The sequence below is a fragment of the Bombus vancouverensis genome, chromosome 2 (genome assembly GCF_051014615.1).
Source record: "Bombus vancouverensis nearcticus chromosome 2, iyBomVanc1_principal, whole genome shotgun sequence".
Classification (NCBI taxonomy): Eukaryota; Metazoa; Arthropoda; class Insecta; order Hymenoptera; family Apidae; genus Bombus; species Bombus vancouverensis.
In genome coordinates, this window is record NC_134912.1 from 21,629,201 (window position 1) to 21,650,000 (window position 20,800).

At 47.1% G+C, this 20,800-nt stretch overlaps 1 protein-coding gene across 6 annotated transcripts in view; it reads right to left on the bottom strand.

Moving 5' to 3' along the window:
- Positions 1-20,800, bottom strand: part of Bap170 (Brahma associated protein 170kD) — a 58,250-nt gene that overhangs the window by 13,522 nt on the left and 23,928 nt on the right. For all 6 annotated transcript variants that reach the window (XR_013061859.1, XM_076627842.1, XM_076627839.1 and 3 more), the window contains exons 3-4: positions 12,698-12,795; positions 7,879-8,030 (exon numbers count right to left, since the gene is read on the bottom strand). Coding sequence is in view for 5 of the 6 variants with exons in the window: in XM_076627842.1 (XP_076483957.1) it covers positions 7,879-8,030; positions 12,698-12,795 (250 nt within the window). In the remaining variant the exon portion in view is untranslated. The remainder of the gene's footprint in view (positions 1-7,878; positions 8,031-12,697; positions 12,796-20,800) is intronic.

The following is a 20,800-nucleotide window of genomic DNA, read 5'->3' on the forward strand; positions in this document are numbered from 1 at the left end:
GGTAGAGTGGGCGTTCGACTATGTATAAAAAGCGTGTAGTACTTGGTATCGATATCGATAAATATCGACGAATCGATTAATCAAACTATATAAACACGCGCTCCGTCGTATTAGTTTGATCGTTTTCAAGAAAGAAGAACGAAAGAAAGAATACGAGCTTCAACGGAAGACAGATAATTCGCGTGGATTAGAATTGCACGTGTTTCACACGATGCTAGAGGCAAATCGTGCTTTCTTTCTAACGGTGTAGGCACAAGGTTCGAACAGACTGGAACTTGCGATATTATCGCAAATCGCGGTAATCTTTTGCAGCCGCAAAACCGCGATCAATATCGCGCGTCCCGGGAGAAATGCTACTTTTGGCCGGAAACTACGGAATCCGTCGGCGGAAGCCTAGGGAGGGAGAAACGGGGCAAAACGAAAAACGCGCGCGCGGTAAGGACGAGAAAAAGGATCGCTAATAAAATTCTGCCCGTCGAGATTCTTTCGTATTCGCATTTCTGGTCGAACCGGGCGATAAAAGATACGAATTATCTTGTAACGCGGCTCGCTTTACGTTTAAGCTTGCTTTCCCGCTTCTTCTAGAAAAGCAGCCTCGTTTTTGCTTTTTTCTTACCAGGTAAATTCGAAGATCGTTTGCGATCCGAACGAACAAAGCTTACGCTCCATGTCCAAACAACCATCAGATCTAGAACGTTATCAAAGAAATATTTCGCTCTTTTCGCATCTTTTCGCTCTATCTTTCGCCGATCTATCTTTTCGTCGATTACGTTTAATCAGTGGCTATCCCTTACCGGAACACGAGTGAAACGTTCATTGAAATATCAGGCTTGATATTTGCATCTAACGATCGCCAATATCGCAAGTAGTACGCGTCGTAAATTACCGATCGACGTAAATATCAACGATCGTCGATATTACGCGAGAACACAATCAACGTAATCTTTTCTTCGATATCGATCCGTTTGTTAGCAAGTTCCGAGAAAAATTCATCGAAAAAGGTTACGCAATGGGGATCATGGGTGGTCGGTTTGAGAAAATAAGCAAAATCGTGGCAAGAATAATTCTTGGCAATAATCGAGGACACTTTCGAAAACGACACGAAAAGGCCATTCTTGGCAGGAGTAACGAGTTGTCTTTGATCAGCCAAGTAAAGATTCGCTTCCAGGCCTATGAGTCGTCGCAGAACTTTCCTCGCGCTACATCTTACGTCCTAATTTTATCGTTTCATCGTTCCAGATACGCAACATCCCATTACTCGTTCCACTGGCAATTACGATTTTCAATCGCGACACCTAAACCAACGCCAATCGACGTAGCGACTTGACAACGCTCGACTTATCGTTTCTTATCGCGCTTCCTTCAAATTTCATCATCCGCTCAAACGCGATCGTTAAAGTCCAATTTCTATAAGTTTTACCGTTTCACTGTCGACGTACTGCCGCGAAGTAAAGTCGAAATGACGTTTAATTCGCGCGTTTGCGCGCCTGCACGATCCGCGGAATCGCGTTTAATAACTGCAATTGCTGCTCGCGCAATGCCTATCAACTCCGATTACTCTACTCCTATCCTCTTCACCGTCTTGCCTTTAAAATGTGGCGCGAAACAACATTCTAATCGACTTTGTCTCGCCTATCCAACGCTTTTTCATTTTCTGTTTCTTTGACTTTGAGTCTGAAAATTAATATATATATATATATATATATATATATATATATATATATATATATATGTTGTTAGTATAGAACAATTTCTGTTAATCCCATTTTCGTCGACTCGATGTAGTCATTTCCATTTATATCCTACGTTCCTGTATCATCGGCGAAAAAAAGGAGAAACGATTTATCATCGCGAAAGTACATATAAAGTTCGCGTGTTAATAATCCATGCAGAATGCTTGACACGCTGCCAAATGTCGGCGGAAATTCTAAAAGGAGGCGCTCGTAAACCGTTTTAACGCGACTCTCCATGTCGATGAAAATAGTGTAGTAAACCAACGCCGTTGAAAGTTCATTTTCTTCTTACAGTTTTACCATGAAAATTCACAGTTCGACGACGATCAAACAATACGAATACCTATCACGGTAACAGCAATAGGCTGTATACGGCACGCGTGTATACGTGCATCGACGCGATACCACCGAGGTTATTTCTCGTTCTTCATGGCCGATAACAATGACAGGAGCACGGTGTCCTCCAGCGCTCGTCGTCTTTTCCCGCGTCCCGTCAACGCACTCGCGTGTAAATCAACGGCTTTACAGAAGAGCGACCGATAAACGATAGAAGAGTAATTTAAACTCCATTGTGCTTCTCCCGCGTAAACACTGAAAACTGCTAAGAAAAGGCGGATCGAGCTAGGTTTCAGCGTGCGATTATCCGTCGTACGCGATATAAACACGAGGCGATAACCGTTTGAAAGTAGAGAGAGAATATTTATATTTTATTTGTATCTTTCGTTAGGAATCGTCGATTACGCGTTAAATACCGCGTACTAAATACGAGAAACATTTCGCTCAAATGTCAGAATGGTCTCGACTACCTAGTAAACCTCTTATCCTATCAAGCACTTCGGCGATCACTAAAGTTATTTAAAGCGATAACCCTTCGACTACGCACGTATATGCACATACTCGAAACGCATACGTCCGAGCATGCCAGTCCGACTCTCGGTCAGCGTGACGAGTTAATTAATCGATAATTCGATCGAGTCTGTCTGTCGTTAAATACGAAGAGAGAAAGAGAGAGAGAGAGAGAGAGAGAGAGAGAGAGAGAGAGAGATACACGACGAATCGTAGGAGGTTAAGGGCATTGTTTTACCAGCGAGTAGTGCGCAAGGTGTGTAGGGGGCGCTGCGCACGCGACGCCGCTAATTGGCCTTAAAGGACAAACGCCGCGCCGTTAACAAGCTATCGTCGCTGTGTGCGTATGCAGTGGCACAACCGGCTCCAGGGCATTCGTATATCGATGGCACGCAGTCTAGTCTAGACGTCACCAATCGCGAGAGTAGCCGGTTCACCTGGATGACGCTAGAATTCAGGCGACGTAGCAACCGAGAGAACGAGTGAAACGGAGGCAGAAAAAGACGGCGACGGAGTGGGGATAAACGCGTAGAGCTGAAAAGAGTTGGTGGGGGTTAAAATCGGGAGCTACGGAGCATCGCGCAAGCGTGCAGAATGCTGTATTACGCTGGGAGGATCGAGGACTCACGGAACACCTATCCCCGCAAACGCTTATTGATTGTGACTCTCGCATCGTGTCTCCATCTCTGTCTACGCTTCTTTATCACACGCCCGTTTCTCGTTCCCACTACTACTACTTCTCTCTTTTGTTTTTGTATCTCTCTTTCGATCTCGATATTTGTTTCGCTTTTTCTCGAATTTTCCGCCGTTTTTTCTAGCCGATCCACGTATTCCAACGTAACGAGATTCAAGTAGCCAACAGAACGTATATATAACCAAACGTTTTGCATTCGATTACATCGCATATATTATAGATTCGATCGTATCGTTGGGCTAATTCCGATCACCTAGTCAATTGCGAGCACCGGGCTTCGCAGAAAGTGAGGTTAAGCTTGGATTTTCAGCAAAGAAAATCTAAGAAACGCAACGAAATTTAACGCGAGCTATTATTCAACCGCCAAATATGTCATTGATATTTCACTCTTTTACGTTATATATGATATTGATACTAGGAAGTAAGCGATTATTCGTTATTAAGCATTTATCGAATCTAACAAGGGTATAAACTCGAATAGAAAAGAAAATTAGATAGTTTAGTTTACATTACTAACCGCCAATAACAAATTATTTATTCATCCGGGCATCTATTCGGATATCGACTAACGTCGATCTGTCTAATCGTTATTTTATTTAAAGTAGTTTAGTCAAAACTATCGCGAAAGATAGCTATCGAATAGGCTGAAAAATGTTATCGTTTACGACAGATACGTTTTTCGTACATACCGCCTCGATCAACGAGCACATCTGTTTTCCGTCGAATTAACTCGACGTAGAAGAAACGGAAGCGCGAGTTGCGAGCGTCGATGAACCTAGTCAGTGGCAACGTTGAAGTTCAATTCAATGACTACGCGTAGCGAATGCTTAACGAACGGTTTAGCGCGCGCGCCACACGCAAACTTCCACGCCTCGATATAATGTTACGCATGGACGCGCGCATGCAGCGCGAGCGAGCGAGATAGGACTTCGCACCGATATATGTATGCGTGTATGAGTGTATGCGTGTATGTATATACGCGTACAATGTACACGCTCCTTAAACGCGCGGCATCGATTTTGTGGGTGCACGCCCATTATTTCATCGCAAAATCACGCATCATGCTGCGTCTAGTTGATTTTACAAATCACCATACCGTTCCAATTGCGAATAATTTTATGACGCACTGTTTTTACAAACAATTTTATAGACGACACGCAATTGCCCAACCTAAAACGCGATATCTTCAAATACCTGCTACGTAGGTATTTCCTTTACAAATTTCTTAAATACAAGTATCCGTACGTTTCTGAAACTTTTAAATACACGTATCGTTATTATTGCTCTTGGATTATGAGATCGGTCATATTTGTTATCTCAGCACGAAGATTGTTTGTAAAGCGAGGCTCTGTTCAGCAAATTAATACCTTAAAGCGTTATCGTAAGAAAAGCTATAACCGAGGCAAGTTTAAGAAAATGTTGACGCGTCTCTTTCAAAAATAAGATAACACCGGTAACTACGAAATAGTAATTCTTTAGATAAACCTAGAATCAATTTCGTTTTATTCGATTCGAGTTTGACGTTTGTACCTTGTACAGAAATTAAGTTATTAAAAAATCTAAGATGCGCAAGAACTTTATAAGCCACGGTTCATGAATATGTTCTATGAATAAAAACGAGAAAGAATGTTATTCGGATTTAAGTCGCAGTAAGGTTTATTGAAAAATTACAATGAAAATACGAGACACGTAAGAGAAGATAGCGCGCACGCTGTAAATATGTATCGATGTAAATTACATGCACGTAATTACGTACTAGCATTCCATTTCGAAAAGTGCGTTAAAAAGATCGGATTTATTATTACTACACGAATTTGCTGATTTGCAGTATATTAAAAGCTGGATATATTATTAATACGATTTATTAACGATGCCAGAATGTTTGCTCGTATAAAAATGTTTACCCCTGTTGTTCTTAGAACATATTGGATAATGCTTGATTCAAACGATTCAAAGATCGACACGAGAATATAATAAAGAAATGAGAATATGACAATTAGTTGATATAATTAAGCCCGTTCCAGTAATCGGATAAAAATTAGCGATATTAATTGTACGGCAACGTGCTTTAAATTACACGAGATACGCATAAGTGAACGCTGTACGCGTTATCTGCGCAATAACGATGATAAAACATCGACGCTGAAATACCTGCCGGTCTTTTCAACAAACAAATTATCAAACGTATGTTGAGAAAATTGTAAAATAATAAGCTGGAATACCAGTTTTCTCTATAGCGAAAAACTATAGCGGTCGCGATGGTATAAAAGTCAACGTGTTCGAGCCGATCTAAAGAGAAGTAGCGTGCGAGGAAACGCCAGGTTTGTTAGCGGTCGGGTCAATCCGGAGTTTCAGCGAATTCAGTGGAAATCGTTGAAGCGACCGAAAGTGCTAAGTTACCGAACGTTCAGCACCCAACCGTTCCCAGTGCGGCGTATCGTTCGAAAAGTAGTGGAAAGAGAGGGAAGGAAAAGGAAAGAGCAACGAAGAAACGAGAAGAGAGGAAAGTGGGGTGGCGAGCAGTTCGGTACGAAGCTGTTAGTCGATCGTACGCATGCGCAGAAAATATAGACCCGCGTTCCGACAGTCGAAGCGCGGCCACGGAGGTGTATGCGCGATTCTATGTGTGTCATGATTATTGCCCATTAAATTATCTTGCACACGTTGTGCGCGTTCTACTCTCACTCCCTGGCACACCAAGTCCCATCGACGTGTACATGTACACGTATACGTGTACGTGTATACATGCATATAATATACGTGTATAGGTCGTGGTGCACGTATATTTACGTATGTACGTCTGTATCGCGTAGACCGTAGACGTACGCATTCCAGCCAGACTGGCTCTCTATCTCTACATCCTCCTCTCGGTCGGCACAGCTCCGCAGAAACGCGTCAATAACCCGTTGCCGCCTCGACATGCTGCATGTAGTGCGCGTTTATAGCGCGAGCGCAGATATTCTCGCAACACACTTAACCGATGCTTTTTTACGAAACACGTTTCGGAGCTTTCACCTGTTTCCATAGCTCGGCTCGGCTCGGCTCGGCTCGGCTCGGTTCGGCTCGATTCGACTCGGCCCGACTCGACTCGGTTCTCCGAAGCCCCTGCGCTCGCGTGTTCGCACGTCACAGACGCACTTGAGCCGCCTCGCCTCGAACCACCGCACCGATCCGCCGCGTCGCGTTCTTCGACACTGCTACTCACTCACTCACTCACACACACACACACTCTCTCTCTCTATCTGCGTTTCACGCAACTTTTTTCAATTCCACTTCCTCTTTCCTCCTTGCACACAGAGCAACGTGTTATTTCGACCGAGATTAACGGCGAAACATAAATCGTCGTTAACGAATTAGCGAGGAGCGCGGAGGATAATGCGCGCGCTTGGAACTAATTGGGCCAGGATGCAATTACACACGGACGAATTTTTTCGCGCGGAGGGAAGTTTATAATTGAATGCCGGAACGATCGGATATTCCGCGGATATTAGAAACGATCTAGCGAAATTCTACGCGTGAAGATACGATTATGAAACGTACGCGGTCAGTAGGACGCAACAAGCCATACGTGTACGACGTTCGGCGAAGATCTTCGAAGAATCTCGTAGCTTTTCACATTGTTCGAAACGTTTCGTAGAATTGTAGCTAGTTGGACCGACCGAGTTTTCGGTTATCCTAGAGAAAGCTTCGAATAGCCTAGTGGTATCCAGTGGTAAACGCAAAACGAGAGATTAGAGCGAGACGATAGACACGAGTGTAGTTTAATCGTGTTCCTGTTTTGGGAATAAAACACCGGTAAGCGGTGCGTTTGAAACGTACCTATCGAGAATGTAACACTGTTAACGCATTGTTGTCTGGCGCAGCGGTGGTTTTTGCGAACCCGAACGGACCCGAACGTAGAACGAAAAAGTTCTGACAAACGGAAATTGCTAACGTAGCGAATTATTGAACCGTGGCACCTGACGCGTATACATGTCCTTCGCACACATGCGTGATATCCATGTACCTGGCTGATGTATGCACGTTTCTAAATTCACGTATACGTGGATGACAGTGGGAAAGAGGGAGAAAAATAGAGGAACAATACACGGTGGAAAACGCATTCGAAAGTGGTTGGTGCGTGTGCACGTACATGTGAAATGCGGCGCGACGAGTAGAGGGTTGCGTAAGTTGGGAAAAACGGTTTATCGGGAACGATCGTAAATTCAGCGGTCGATTCGGCAAACGTTGCGGGCTTGGCGCGACAAAAATGCGATTGGAAAGCAGGACGGCGTGACGGTTCGAAAATTCGATACACCGTGGAACGTAGGATGGATATCGGATAGGAACGAGGAACGAGGAACGGAGGATCGCGTACAAAGGGTTGGTAGTTCTTTTCGAAGAGGCGCGATACGGTACACGTAGAACGTGTAACGCGCTCAACTCGACGCACCGATTACGTTACCGAGGTTACGGTAACGTAAGGTTAATTGGCTGAGATTTTGCGTCGTTAACTCGTCACCGTTATCCCTACCAGTTGTTGGAATTGATTTCCGTAGCAGCGATTTAGTTATCGGATAGGGCCTCTAGGCACTTAACTTTAAGGTAATCGGATTTGATAGTTACCTGCGACATTGTGTTGATGATGATTATAAGTAAGAGGAACGGAGTGTAATGCCCTGGCAGACCACTTTCTGTGTCTAGAATCCTCGTCGTCGTCGTCAGCTTGTTGGCCATCCTCTCCTAGAAAGTGTACCTTCTCATACCTGTCCAGATACCTGAAATAACACACCAGTCTGTTACGTGCTACGATAATTCGCTAAATTATCCGATTATATTCTCGTAGCGAAATACGTTGTACCGAGAAATAAGTCGTTTCGTTTTCGACCACGACGACACTCTACGCCGTGCGGACAAGAAATAGTCGAAAATACCTTAAACTACCGTTCTTATCGCGTTTAGACCCCTTTTATTCGTCCATCGAATCGAGAGAGACGAAGAAATATCTAGCTTCGGCAATAGTCAACGATAAACAATCGTTTCTTCGTGCCGACTTTACGAATACGAAAGACGGCCGCTGAACCTAACGGAATACAAACGTACGCGACGTTGGGCCGTGTGTTCTCTTCGAAGAATGCTAATGGGCGTTTCATTCTCGTTCACGGTCGACTCCTTCGAGTTTCCATACAGAAAGGTCCGTAAACCTATGTCGCTTAACTTTTGGCAAACTTTAGAAAAGTCAATCGCTCTTCGATCTTCGATCTCGACGGTCTTTCGATATGCCGCAGAAATCGATATTTCGAATCGTATTCTTTCGTAGGTATAAAGGAGCTTAGTTTTCCAGATATTGGGGAAAAAAATGGCACAGTACCGCTACAGCGAATTCCGTCTAGAGTTACGCATCCGTGTTGGTTACCACCGCTCATCTTCCGTTTAAAAAGGAAGATCGGGCGAGCTGTAACGAACGCGTTACATTCTCTATGGTCATTTACAATGGTCGCTTCGAGGCCTACTATTTTTACGATCGATTCGTTACCATTTTAGCCAAGAATAAACGCGTGATCGAGCTGCGTTTATTACGCATACGTTTATTTTTTTCTCCAAATATCTCGGAAGCTACGACACGTGGAAAAATCATCCGCTCCTTACTTTATCCAATTTTTTCACAGGGAGGAAGACGGTACACGAAGCAGCAGTCGTAGCCGACTCGACGCACCGAGCGGACTAACCGCGACCAGCAACGAACGAAACGAAGACAGCGTCGCGCGTAAAGACAGCGGTCAGGAGTTAGCGCGACTGATAACGATAATAACGATAAAAAGGAAGAGGGTAGAGGAGGGGAGGGGAGGAGAACGGAACAGAATAGAACAGAATAGAACAGAATAGAACAGAGTAGAGTAGAGTAGAGTAGAGTAGAGTAGAGTAGAGTAGACGTAGTCGTGGGTGGGCGAAAGAAAGTGGCGGGGGGTAGGTGCAATGGATCCATTCACGCACCGACGTGGAGTACGGAAGGTGCGGATCGTCCAAGCACCGAGCGCCAGAGCCTGATTGGCCGCTGCTCGGTGTAGACGCGGACCGAGCACGGACACTTTGACCAGCGGTTCGCTCTAGGCCCCCTGGTCCTTCCGTGCACCACTCGCCGTCTGTCGCGTAGATCGAGAATCGCCGGTAACGCACGACGGTAGAAGCGACGCGTTCGCCGGATTTCGCGTCGACCGACTACGAACCAACCAACTACGGTAGGTAGAATCTGCTTTATTCGGATCCATCGAATTCTACTCTACTTTCGTGCTCTCGTCTCGTCCCCCTTTTGTCTCTTTTCCTTTCCTCCGATCCTCCTCTGCCAATATTTACCTATTATCGCGCTCGCGTCGCGTTCGAGACGGATCGTCTCGTACGAACGTGCGACACCCGTGTCAAACTATACGTGGAAGCGTGACTGGAATATCCATATCGATATATTTTCGCGCGAGACGTAAGAAAATAAAGGTACCGGAGGAAAACGAATACGTCGGCCATCGCGACGTTACCGCCACGGAGATCCGTCGTAGTGGCTAGCGATACCAGAATTGATCGACACTTTCCAAGTTTGTAATTTCCTGGCTTCCGAAAGCCGCTTTAAAAGCAGCGTTTAAAAGAGCGTAAAGCTGGTCGTCGTTTTCCAAAGTATCTCGTCCGCTTACCGTTCACGATTACCTGTTACTTCGAACGAAAGGAAAAATTCAGAGTTTCGTACCACGTTCCATCGAACCGCGTAATTTCGCGTCGATCAAACGGACGAATAAGCGCAAAGCTACGCGACACCTGTGAACGCGTGAACGCGATCGATCCGAACGAGTATCTTTTACGGTGGATGCATTTACGAGGCGTAACGCAACGGGTGGAAATAGGTAAATCGCGGAGGTCTTTAACGTTACGATAATTACGTACACGTTGAACGGCGGATGCGGGAATAAAGCGTTGGAATTTGTCCGAGTACAACTACGCGCGTTTAGACGCGGAAGGCGACGTTTTTCTTTCGTTCGATCCGACCAACGAAGCACTTTTACGTCGTTGGAATCGGTGCGATCGATGATTGCGAATAGACGTCGATAGACGTTAACAGGCGTTAGCGCGATAATCCTCGCGAGCGGTTCAATTTCTTCTCGTAAGCAGAATTTCGATCCCCGGAGTCCACTTCGTAACGAGAACTATCGCGACTATCGGAACGAAAGTACGTGCGCGATCGAAAGACAGATAAATAGGCTTACTTTTCAACGTTTCTCTAATTTTCGCTCCGAGACTTTGAAACGCGTTCGCGCTAAAATCGCGCAACGCACCGTGACATCGTTCCGTTGTTACCAAAAGCGAGTGCTTTTAACAACAAGCGATCTTGTATATCCACTTATGGTCGTTACACCGCCTCGATTACAATTATCCACCTATGGTAGGTTTAAGATATCGAAGATCGATAGTCGTAGACGTTAACGTTCGTCGAGACGTTCGCCAGAGAACAAGCGTACAAGTATAATCGTATCAACTCGGTATATCGGACGTATTCGTATTTCCAAACGTATTTAAATTCTAGGTTCTCGGTTTACCGCGATTCTAGCCAGTAGATGCGAGCAAAACTAGCGGAGGAATATTCAAATACGTATGCCGTTCTGCGTAACACGCTACACGCTTCTCGCCACGTTTAACCGTAATCAAATATTTCTCGCAAAAGTAAAGTAGGAAATCGAATACGCGGATATATGGACGAATGTTGGACGTGGGTGTCGAAAGGACGCGACGTTTGCGAATACGAAATCGATGGAAGAGAGCCGTCGCTTTGCTCCGCGCACAGGCCGCCACTACTACCTGTAACGAGCTAAATACAGCCTATCGCGTATAAATTTGTTTCCGTTTCAGCCTACGCGGTTCTATCTTTCATATTTTTATTCTACAGTTGGTATTACGTTTCATGGTTGTAGAGTAGTTGGAGCAAAAGTACGGCCGTGCAAGTCGTAGAGCGTTACTCGCGAACCGAGTGCACCGGAGCAACGACGCCTTCCTCTGGAAGTCTTCCTCTGGAATCTATTTCCTTTTGGCAATAGGACGATCTAGATGCGGTACCTTATAGACGTTTGGATAATTTACGCGGTTCTCGATCCGCTCGATCCGTTACGAACCTAGACATTTGCGTCATAGATGGTTGGCGACGCGAGATCGACAACGAAAACATCGTGCCGGAAAATCTATCGTCTATCGCTCGCGTGAAACTACAGGTTGGGAATCCCGCGATCGCGCGGCAAGTCAACCCTCGAGAGTCGTCGTCGTCGTGGTCGTCGAAAGAGCCGGCGAAGAAGAGACAGAATCGACCGGCGTCCTTGTTTGCAAGCGGCGCACGGTAACAAGGTTGCACAGAGAGAGCTTAATCGAGGGGAGAGAGAGAGGGGGAAGGGGGAGAGGGGAGAGAGAGAGAGAGAGAGAGGACACCGACTCAGGAACCACGTGGCTCTCGTCACAGCGAGGCCAGTATGAATGAACGAACGAACGTACGTACTATACGATACGGAAAATGCCGGCGGTGGTGGGGCGTAGGTAGCAGAGTGCCGATACGCGGCTGCCGACTAGTGCCGACCGCGCGGTAAAACATCGCCGCTCTCCTACTCTCGCAGACGCTCGCGGACTGCCAGACATAATGGAGCATCGCGTCTTGTCACGGCAGTCGTTCGCGTTTCGCTCACCCCGAATCAAATTCCTAGCGGACCCGCTTACTCGCCGCTTCGAAGTCTATCTTTCGCGCCTACGTTTCGCCCGGCCCGTCGAAAACCAATCTCGAGAGAGTGGCGCGCGCGCGAAACCTTGTCTTTTCCTCGCCGATGACGTATAATTCGTTTATTTACTCGTACGCTCGTACAGAACTTTACTCGCTCGTAAGTGGATGAAATCGAAGGTTATTCGCCGAGACGTACAGACGCGCGAATTAAGGTCGTGTTTATTCGCTTAAGAACACACGGATTATAGTTACGCTTGTCGCGTCACGAGCATAAAAGCGTTACTACCATAACTCGTCTATTTACTTGGAAATTCGCGGAACACGAGCCTCGTGTCGTACGTATTTACGTACGGTAAGACGGACTGGAACGTTTCTCGCGCCCAACTTCCCGTACAGCGCACAGATCGCTCCGTTGTTTCGTAAACTACGACGACGAAAGAACGTAGCGGCGAAGAAAAGCTCGATATTCCGCGCGAGACGCAACGAGATAGAAATCGCAAGCGTCGAGAATAGTCGTTGTTCGATCTGATTCTCTCGGAAATTCCGAAACTTTGCTCGAAACGCGCTCGAATCCCAGAGATAGACGCGTTTATAAGAGGATACGCGTGTACTTGGCGGTACACTTGCTTCTTACGCGCCATGTTCGAGCTCGGCGAGCTTCTAAAATAAAGCGATCGATGGTAGGAACGCGTTTCAGCCACTTACCTGAGGTAAATTTGTTTAAGGCCAACCCCGCTGTTCACGCAGCCGTTGGGTAGATGGAATTGTTCGCATAACGATGCCCACTCGTTTCTGGTATTCACCTGCAACACGAAACACCGGAGAAACGATTCAGTACGTCGTACCTACGTATCGTCCACGTTTGCGAACAAACGCAAACGAACGATCAGCGTGTTTCGCTTCGTCGAAGCTTCGTCGAAGCTGCGTATATTCTCCGCGACCGAGAGACCGTCGTCGGTTTTCGATCGAGCGCTACGCGTTGAAGCAAGCGGTGAAATTTGCCTCTAAACATCTTCGTCTCCGAGAAAATCGAATTGAAACGTCGGTAAAAATTGCTTTCCACCGATTTGTTTTATCGACTAAGCCAACCGTCGGACGCGACTCCGTTCGATGGCAGGGAAAAACGGCGTTGTTCGCGCCAACGATCACCACGTAGAGCAAAAAGTATTCGCACTGCTCGGGAACACGGATCGGGGCGTTCCCCCGGGCCAATATCTACGGGAAAGAAGGATCGGCGATATACTCGAGATTCGAGTTTATTTTCGAGGCCAACGAATCAACGGTTCCGTTGGCGAAAACTCGACGGATTCTCTTTGCCGCAGCGAGCGCCAACGCGTTCTACCGAGCTTACGAAGCACACGAATACGAACGGACGGAACACCAGCATGGATACGAGGATACGAGGGTGGGGATGGGTGGTACGCGTACGATTTCCGAGGAATTCCTCGTAGCGGCAGCCCCTGAAGATAAAACGCGACCCGGCGCGGTGCATAAATTTCTTGGGGCGCCCGTCGAAAAAATAATCGTCCGAACTCGCGATACACGGCGCTCCCGCCAACGCATACGCGGCGGCAACGAAAGACGGACAGATGGCTGCGATCCTGAGAAACGAACGCTGAAGAAGTAGGAAGAAATCAGGGCGAGAGGAGCGGAATAAAGGAGAAAGGAGAAAGGAGAAAGGTAAAAGGTTGTGAACAGTGCGAATACTTTATGCGCTTGTGGAGGATAGGGATAACGGGGGAAGAAGATGAAAGGAAGAGATACGAGCCTGGTGTACGATAGGCGCGGACGACGGGTTACCTCGTAAGGCTCTGTAAATTACGTATACGACGACAACGTCGATACGTAAGCGTACGGGCGGAAAACTTTCAATCCTCGGAAACTTGCATCCACCATTACCCGTGCGGATAGATACATGGGTAAAATTCTACGTGTCTCCTTGATCACCGTCGAACGATCGTATCGGAAATATACGTTCGTAAGAACGTCGAATTACGTCGTTTGTGCGACACGAGTTAATTTCAAGGAAACCAGCACCCTACTGCCCTATCGATATCGATATACGTAAAAGTATTTCTAGCGACCTACGCTTTGTCGCTTTATCCGCTTTATCCGCTTCGCGTGGCTCTTGCAGGCGCTTAAAGTTCGCGGATAAAGTCGACGCATAGCGGGGTCGGTGCACGTACCTAGCGTCAATACGACGATCGTGGCGGTAATCGCGACGTCCCGATCATCTCTCTTTTTTCTCTTTTGGTTTGTCGCATCGTAGCGAGTAGCGATTACCGGCGAGGGCAAAATAAGCGCGAGAAAATATAGTCGGGAGGCGGCGGTTCTTCGCTGTTGCGCGCCGCGTTTGCCGCGAACGGAAGAACGGAAGAACGGAGCGGGGCAAGCGAGTAGCGAAATCGACGACGGACGGACATACTGGGTCAGTGCTCTCTGGATCCGCGCCCGTTTCTTCGCTATTCTCGTCGTCCCGACGTTCAACCTTACGAATCGAGAATGTGGCGCCCCACCGTGGACGACCTCGCGACATCGTCGGCCTCCCATCAAAACCGCTCGAACGCGGCACGCGTCCAGCGATAAATATCCGATCAGTCGACGAACGTGAAACGCTCGATCGAAAGAACTCGTGCACGCTGCGACCGGCAGAACGCATCGCACCACCGAATCTCGCGCGGATTTACCTTCTCTCGATCGTACATCCACGAATATCTTTTTCATACGTTTGATTCCGTTGTGGCGCAGCGTGCGTAGCTGCTAGTCGTATATTTTGTTCCCGCGTAAAGATTCCTACTCCTGTCGACGAAAACTCGATCCGCTGCTCTCCACTCCAGCCTTTAACTACACGCGTCTTTAAAAACGCCTCTTTCAACGCGCTAGCTCGTAGACGTCCGGCTCGAGATAAACGTCGGGTGCAGCCGACGATATATTCTTCCATCGACCGATTCCGTCTCTTCCAAGCATCCGGATTAACTAGAATCCGGACCTTCGAAATCTGGATCACGATTGTGAAAATTGCCGCCACATTTAACGCGTGAAAAGCCGAAATTAGTAGTACGGCGTTATATAAGCGGACCTTAAATTATTGTGCTAGCTCTGATGCGAAACCAGACGTTTCCGCAAAGTCTGCGCGCCAGAACCCGCAAATTCACAATTGATTTACACGATTAACCGACGTTGGCAATTCATCGTCTTACGACAAACACTCGATTACAACGTGTCGATCGCTCGCTAATCCCCGAAGGAGAAACGCTTTTATACTAGAAACGTACGTAAACATACGTTAAATCCCATTTTCGATATCTCCATACGAGACAGATGAATGGCGATGCATCGTTTTAAATTCGACGTGCGCGTCGCGTAGGAATAACTTTTTCCACGTTGTCGCTGTTTCGATAAATAGTTGTACCTGAATTGCCGAGATCAAATTTTTTCCAAAATCGCAACGAAAGCGTTCCATCCTCCGCGTGTACCGAGAGTATATCGGCGTAGCAAACTGCGATTACCCGTTTTAACCGTACGTGAAACGTAGCCGTGATACGATACAAAGCGACCGAAACTGTTACGGATCGTTTTAGCAGGGCAAATAATAACGCGTGCACGAGCCGCGTTCCCGCGTATCTTCCAGAATCGTCGATCGTCGTGTAAACCAACGAAGAAAAAGGTTGCTGAAAAGATCCAGCGAGAAGATTGTAACTTCCGTGAGAATTCGCACCAACGTAGAATCGAAAATCGTCAAGGTCGAATATTTGATCGCGTTCCACGGGGAAACTGTTCGCGTAATTATTTTCACGAATCTGACAAAATTCTAGAATATTCGTCGACGTAGAACGAACGTTCCACGCGGCAAACGTAATTCGAGACTCGCCAATTAATCGTCGATACTCGTAACGTTGAAACGCTAACGTTTCGTTCAGTCGGACTAAATCGTCCGCTATAAATTCCACCGAGCAACTCGTTTCTCTCATATGCAAAACAATTAGTCTTGACAGCAACGCCTCTGAGATCGAAGAGTTTTCCTTGCACGCGAAATCGTTGAACGCACGTAAGAAAACGATAAGAACGTGAAAAAAGAATCGACAAGGAACTAAGAAAGAAAGAAAGAAAGAAAGAAAGAGATGCAAAGATTTACATTAGTAAACACACGCAGACAAGGTTTTATGGTTTAACCGACGTTATCGGACATTCTACGAACGCAGACGTTAGGATACGCGAGATTTATCGGGATACCTCGCGCCTTACGGTTCTCTGTTCCCCCGATAAAGAACTACCTCAACTTCGATAACCTTTTATTAGCGGTTAACGCGTGCTATCTCTTATCTATCAGGGACAATTCGTATCGGAGCTGTCGTATTAGATGGTGGTATATCGTTCGACCAAGACACGGCCAGACACTGTCCTTTCGTACGAACGTTAATCTCTCGCTCCGATCGTTAACTGCCGCTGTGCGATTAATACGTACGCCCAAGTGTACTCGGTATCGCGTCACACGCTATAATTAACCGCTTATATCGGCTAGTACGTAACGCACGGTGTAAGGCCAATAACACGATAAAACGAAAATAATTAGAATCAAAGTCTAAAGCGAGTTACGCTCTTCCGCCTTATCTACGATACTTGCACGTTGAAAAATTACTCGGTTCCTTTCGTCGCGGAGAACCGGCCAACGATCGTAGAAAGATTCGCTGGAACCTCTAAGGCTAGCGTCTCGTTCGATCGAAGGGGAGAGAAGCAGGTAAGAAAGGCGAGTCGCCTGGAAGAAGTAGTTACCAGTCTCGACAAAGAAGCTAACAGGAATCTGCTTCGAGCTGCAGCAACTTTTTGTTTGATCCAGAGAAACCGTATAGAAAGAGGGAGAGAAGGAAATCGCGACAAACTGTAAGCAGCTTTGGTAAAACAACCAACGCGAACTCGTCGCACGCCACTCGACATTTAATTAAGAGAGATCCAGGAAAGAATAAGTGGAAACAAGGAATCGCGTAAGAACGAAATATGACTAACGATGCGATTAAACGTAGTATTACAGACAGTATCGAGAAACTGAAACGTTACAGCGGATAAAAAGCGCTGGAAACGACGATGAAAATTTCCGACGTTCACGATTGGCCGTTTCAACGAAATCATCGACAAATCATTCGTCTCTTGCAAAATATACGGAGAAAGTCTAAAAGGAATAGCGTGTATAATTTATAACGACGTCATATTATAAAAAAAGTACAACGTACAATACGAAGCGACGAGAAACAAGGATCGCCCTTTATTTCCTACGATTTCTTAATAATTCGTTGTTACCTGGCCACGCTAAATCGAGAATAACGAAGAATTCCCAAACAAGCTAGATTTCCGGTTTACGACTCGTTAATGTTTTACAATCTGGAAATAAAATAAAACGGGTGGTTGGCTGACGGTATCGGCAACGAACATCGCTATCTATCACCGACTTTTAACGACCAGTAAAATAAACACGTACCACTTACACGGTAGCATCTTACCACGTTTCGCTTACATACGCGCACTTTGTGCCACTAAAAGTGCTCTCGCGTCCAAAGATTAATATTCGATGCTCGCCGATCGTATTCCTACCGCTCCGGTCGTCCAAGTAAAATCATAATACAGTAACCTATGCAACGCGTAACATCCATCATCAACGTCATTCACGCTCGATACACCATTATCCTCTTTTGCCACCAGAAACGACGCACCGCGAGCGCCATCATGGTCGAGCGCGCCACACGACGAAACCAACGATAACGCGAAACGTGCCATTCGCCCTGAATAGACCCCTGTGTAAGGTTGGCAGAAGCGCCATTACCACCGGCGGCTCGTCCTGCCACGAGCCTAAGAACACAGAAACAGAAACCATTTCGTATGATTTTGTGCGCGTGTGCGTGTGGCGGCGCAGAGAGACAGATACCGAGATAAATCGACGAATCGATATAGTAAACGTGTCTCAAACTCGAAAGAATTTCGCTAGAAGAAATATCGCTTGTAAAGTTGAAACTTACGATTTCGACTCTATCTTACGGTAGAGCCTTAACACCTGCGACAAATTGTGACATTTTGGCGCTTGCAATGCGCGAGTCCGTATCCCATGCTTCCAAAAAAAAATGCGCTTTTCTTATTTTCGCCAAGTTCTACGTGCCTTACAAACGACGCAGACACGCACTACCGATTCGTCGAGAGCAGCAAGAAGCAAGAGCAGCGCGGGTCTAGAGCGTACGAAGAGGACGCTCGCCTGCCTATTATTACATCCCAGTCCAAGTATACATATACATAGGCGCGATTTACTGGCGCCGATTAGGTAGCATAGCAGCACCGGCACACGCGGATGCCCCCGTCTCGGCTGTAATCGTGCGACTTTGCTTGACCTTGACAGTATGAATTACACAGCGCATGCGCGGAGACGTTCTTCGAGAGCGTCGAACGCTATCCACGTGTTCGTTCGCCTCCGAGGGACTGCACGATGAAAGTGTCTTTGCCACCACGTGCTCGTTGGGGTAGGACATGGTCTCTCTCTTTCTCTCTCTCTCTCTCTCTCTGCCCCTCTCTCCCGCCCCCTCTCGCACACGCTCCCCTTCTCCCTAACGCCCCGGTGTCCATGCTGCACCGCACCGGCCCGCCAGCTACACTCTCTGGCCTATGGCTCCGCGCGCGCCGCCGTTTTCGCGCTCTATCGCTCGGCTTTTTCGCGTTTCCAGCGTGGCGTGGCGCGCCGCGTGCCTCGCACCCGAGATTTTAACCAGTCTCGATCTCGTCGTTGAACGGAAACATCGGCTGCGGCGGCCACCGGTGACTATTACATCGGCGACCGACCGTGCGTCGAGCCCCGTTACCGCGCCGATCATCCCGCTGTACGATGGCGAGGATAGAGCCGGCTCCTCGTCCAGAAGATCGCTCCTCGGTGGCGGCCTTCCGGTGGTCAGCCGCGTTACCGACACCGAGAGATCGTTTCAGACGTCTCCGACGAATGGATAGAGCCGATCCCTTCGTTCCTTCCACGGTTATATATGTCGGCATTAGTCGCTCACCGCTTTAACGCGACGTACCCGAAGCAAATATCGTACGCAATTTCAATTCGCTAATCCATAATCTCGCCTACATATTTCACGTACATGCAGCGATACGAACGATACGTTCCGTTCGAACGACTCGTCTTCTCATTTGCGTTAATTAATCCGACGTGTATTACGTTGCTGTATATCTTTCGTTATTTACGTATTTGCAATATCAAAGGAACGAATACAACATCGATTTTCTGTCACAGAAATAATCTACGAATATATGTACGTATCTCTGTCTAACGTTCGAACCACGCGTCCTTTAGTCGCGATCGATGAAAGGAATTCAAACTTGTTCGCGTTGTTCACGACACGCGGCGGTATTTTATTACTACTTTCAGGCAATCGTTAGACGCGAGTTACGTGCCTACAATCTTAACAGGAATATGCCAATCGCGACCGATCGAGCGACCGAATAGGTACGACGACGCTTGCGACGAAACGACGGTTCGCCATGTACTCGTAGAGATTTTACGACGGTAAAAGACCATGAAAAAGAAAATGTTAATTTCACGATGATCTTTTTTTTCCTGCCCATTTTTTTCTTAAATAATTCACGCGCAGTAGAAAAATACCTTCGTTAGAATTTCTTCAGATTTTTCGAACGAATTAACGCAAGCCGAAACAGCGAAAAAATGGAGCAAGCGTATGTTCTCCCGAAAGTGGGATAAGTACGTCGGAGAAGAGTCAGGAACAGGGTTGTGGGCGTTCGATAGACCTCCCTTGGAGTTGGCCATCGTTGTGTGATAACGAAGGCGCGACCTGATGCTACGAGCAGGGACACTACCGATTCGACGATCAACAGCGGTGATGGGGCACTTGCGATGTGAACGACGTTGGTCTTAGGTCCGGTAACGAATCCGCGGTCAACGGGAGGAGAGATAGACTGACACTGACTCGAACGTGTACTACTCGCGGATCAAGCGGTGTTGGTCCCTTCGTCGATGAGATCTCCCGAAGGAATGGAACGTTCGTCCCAACGTCACCACCGAGACAACCTCTGGTAGTGTATCTAGGTACGCCAGCTCCTCCGATCGGCGTCGTTGTCGATTGGTCGATTTGGGACAAAAGCTGCCTGTCCGTTTGCAAAAATCTTAATTGCCGAAAACCCAGGTTTTATAGCGGGTCTCCAGGCTGGCTGGGCTTGTGCTGTGTACGTGCCTCCACATCTGGTATTCATTGTCCGAAGGGACCGTTGGAATGTTTTACTGTCAAGTACCTCTATGGGTGTTTCTTCTAACGAGGGTCATACTGTAACTCCGCGCCTTTGTTGGACGGAACTCCCGTCCCGTTGACCGCGGCTACGTTCGGCGACTGGTGGTCGCCTTGAGCCCAAGTTTATTATCACAAATCGCAAACTAGTACAATTGGGCAGGATGACGGCAAATTGTTTAATTACGACTGTAAACTTTAATTGCAATTTTACAGATTTTCCCGGAGTTCCAGAGGGACGGCTCCGGCGTCCTTTCGTCTCCGACAAGTACGTTAGTAGGATACGCTACACGATGCGATTCTCCATTCTTCTTTCCTCCCGTGCAAAATATATCACGTATTTACCACGATTATTACCAACGATGAATTAGTGTTTCAGCAGCGAACTGGTTCCCGGCTTTTTCGCGTTTTATATCTTCCAATCGCTCTGTCTGCTCGAGGAGACGGAGAACTGGTTGGAATTACGAGCACGCTGATACATTTGTCTGTTTCTCATCGACTATGGAGCAAAGTAAGGCGAAACCGGTAGATGTAG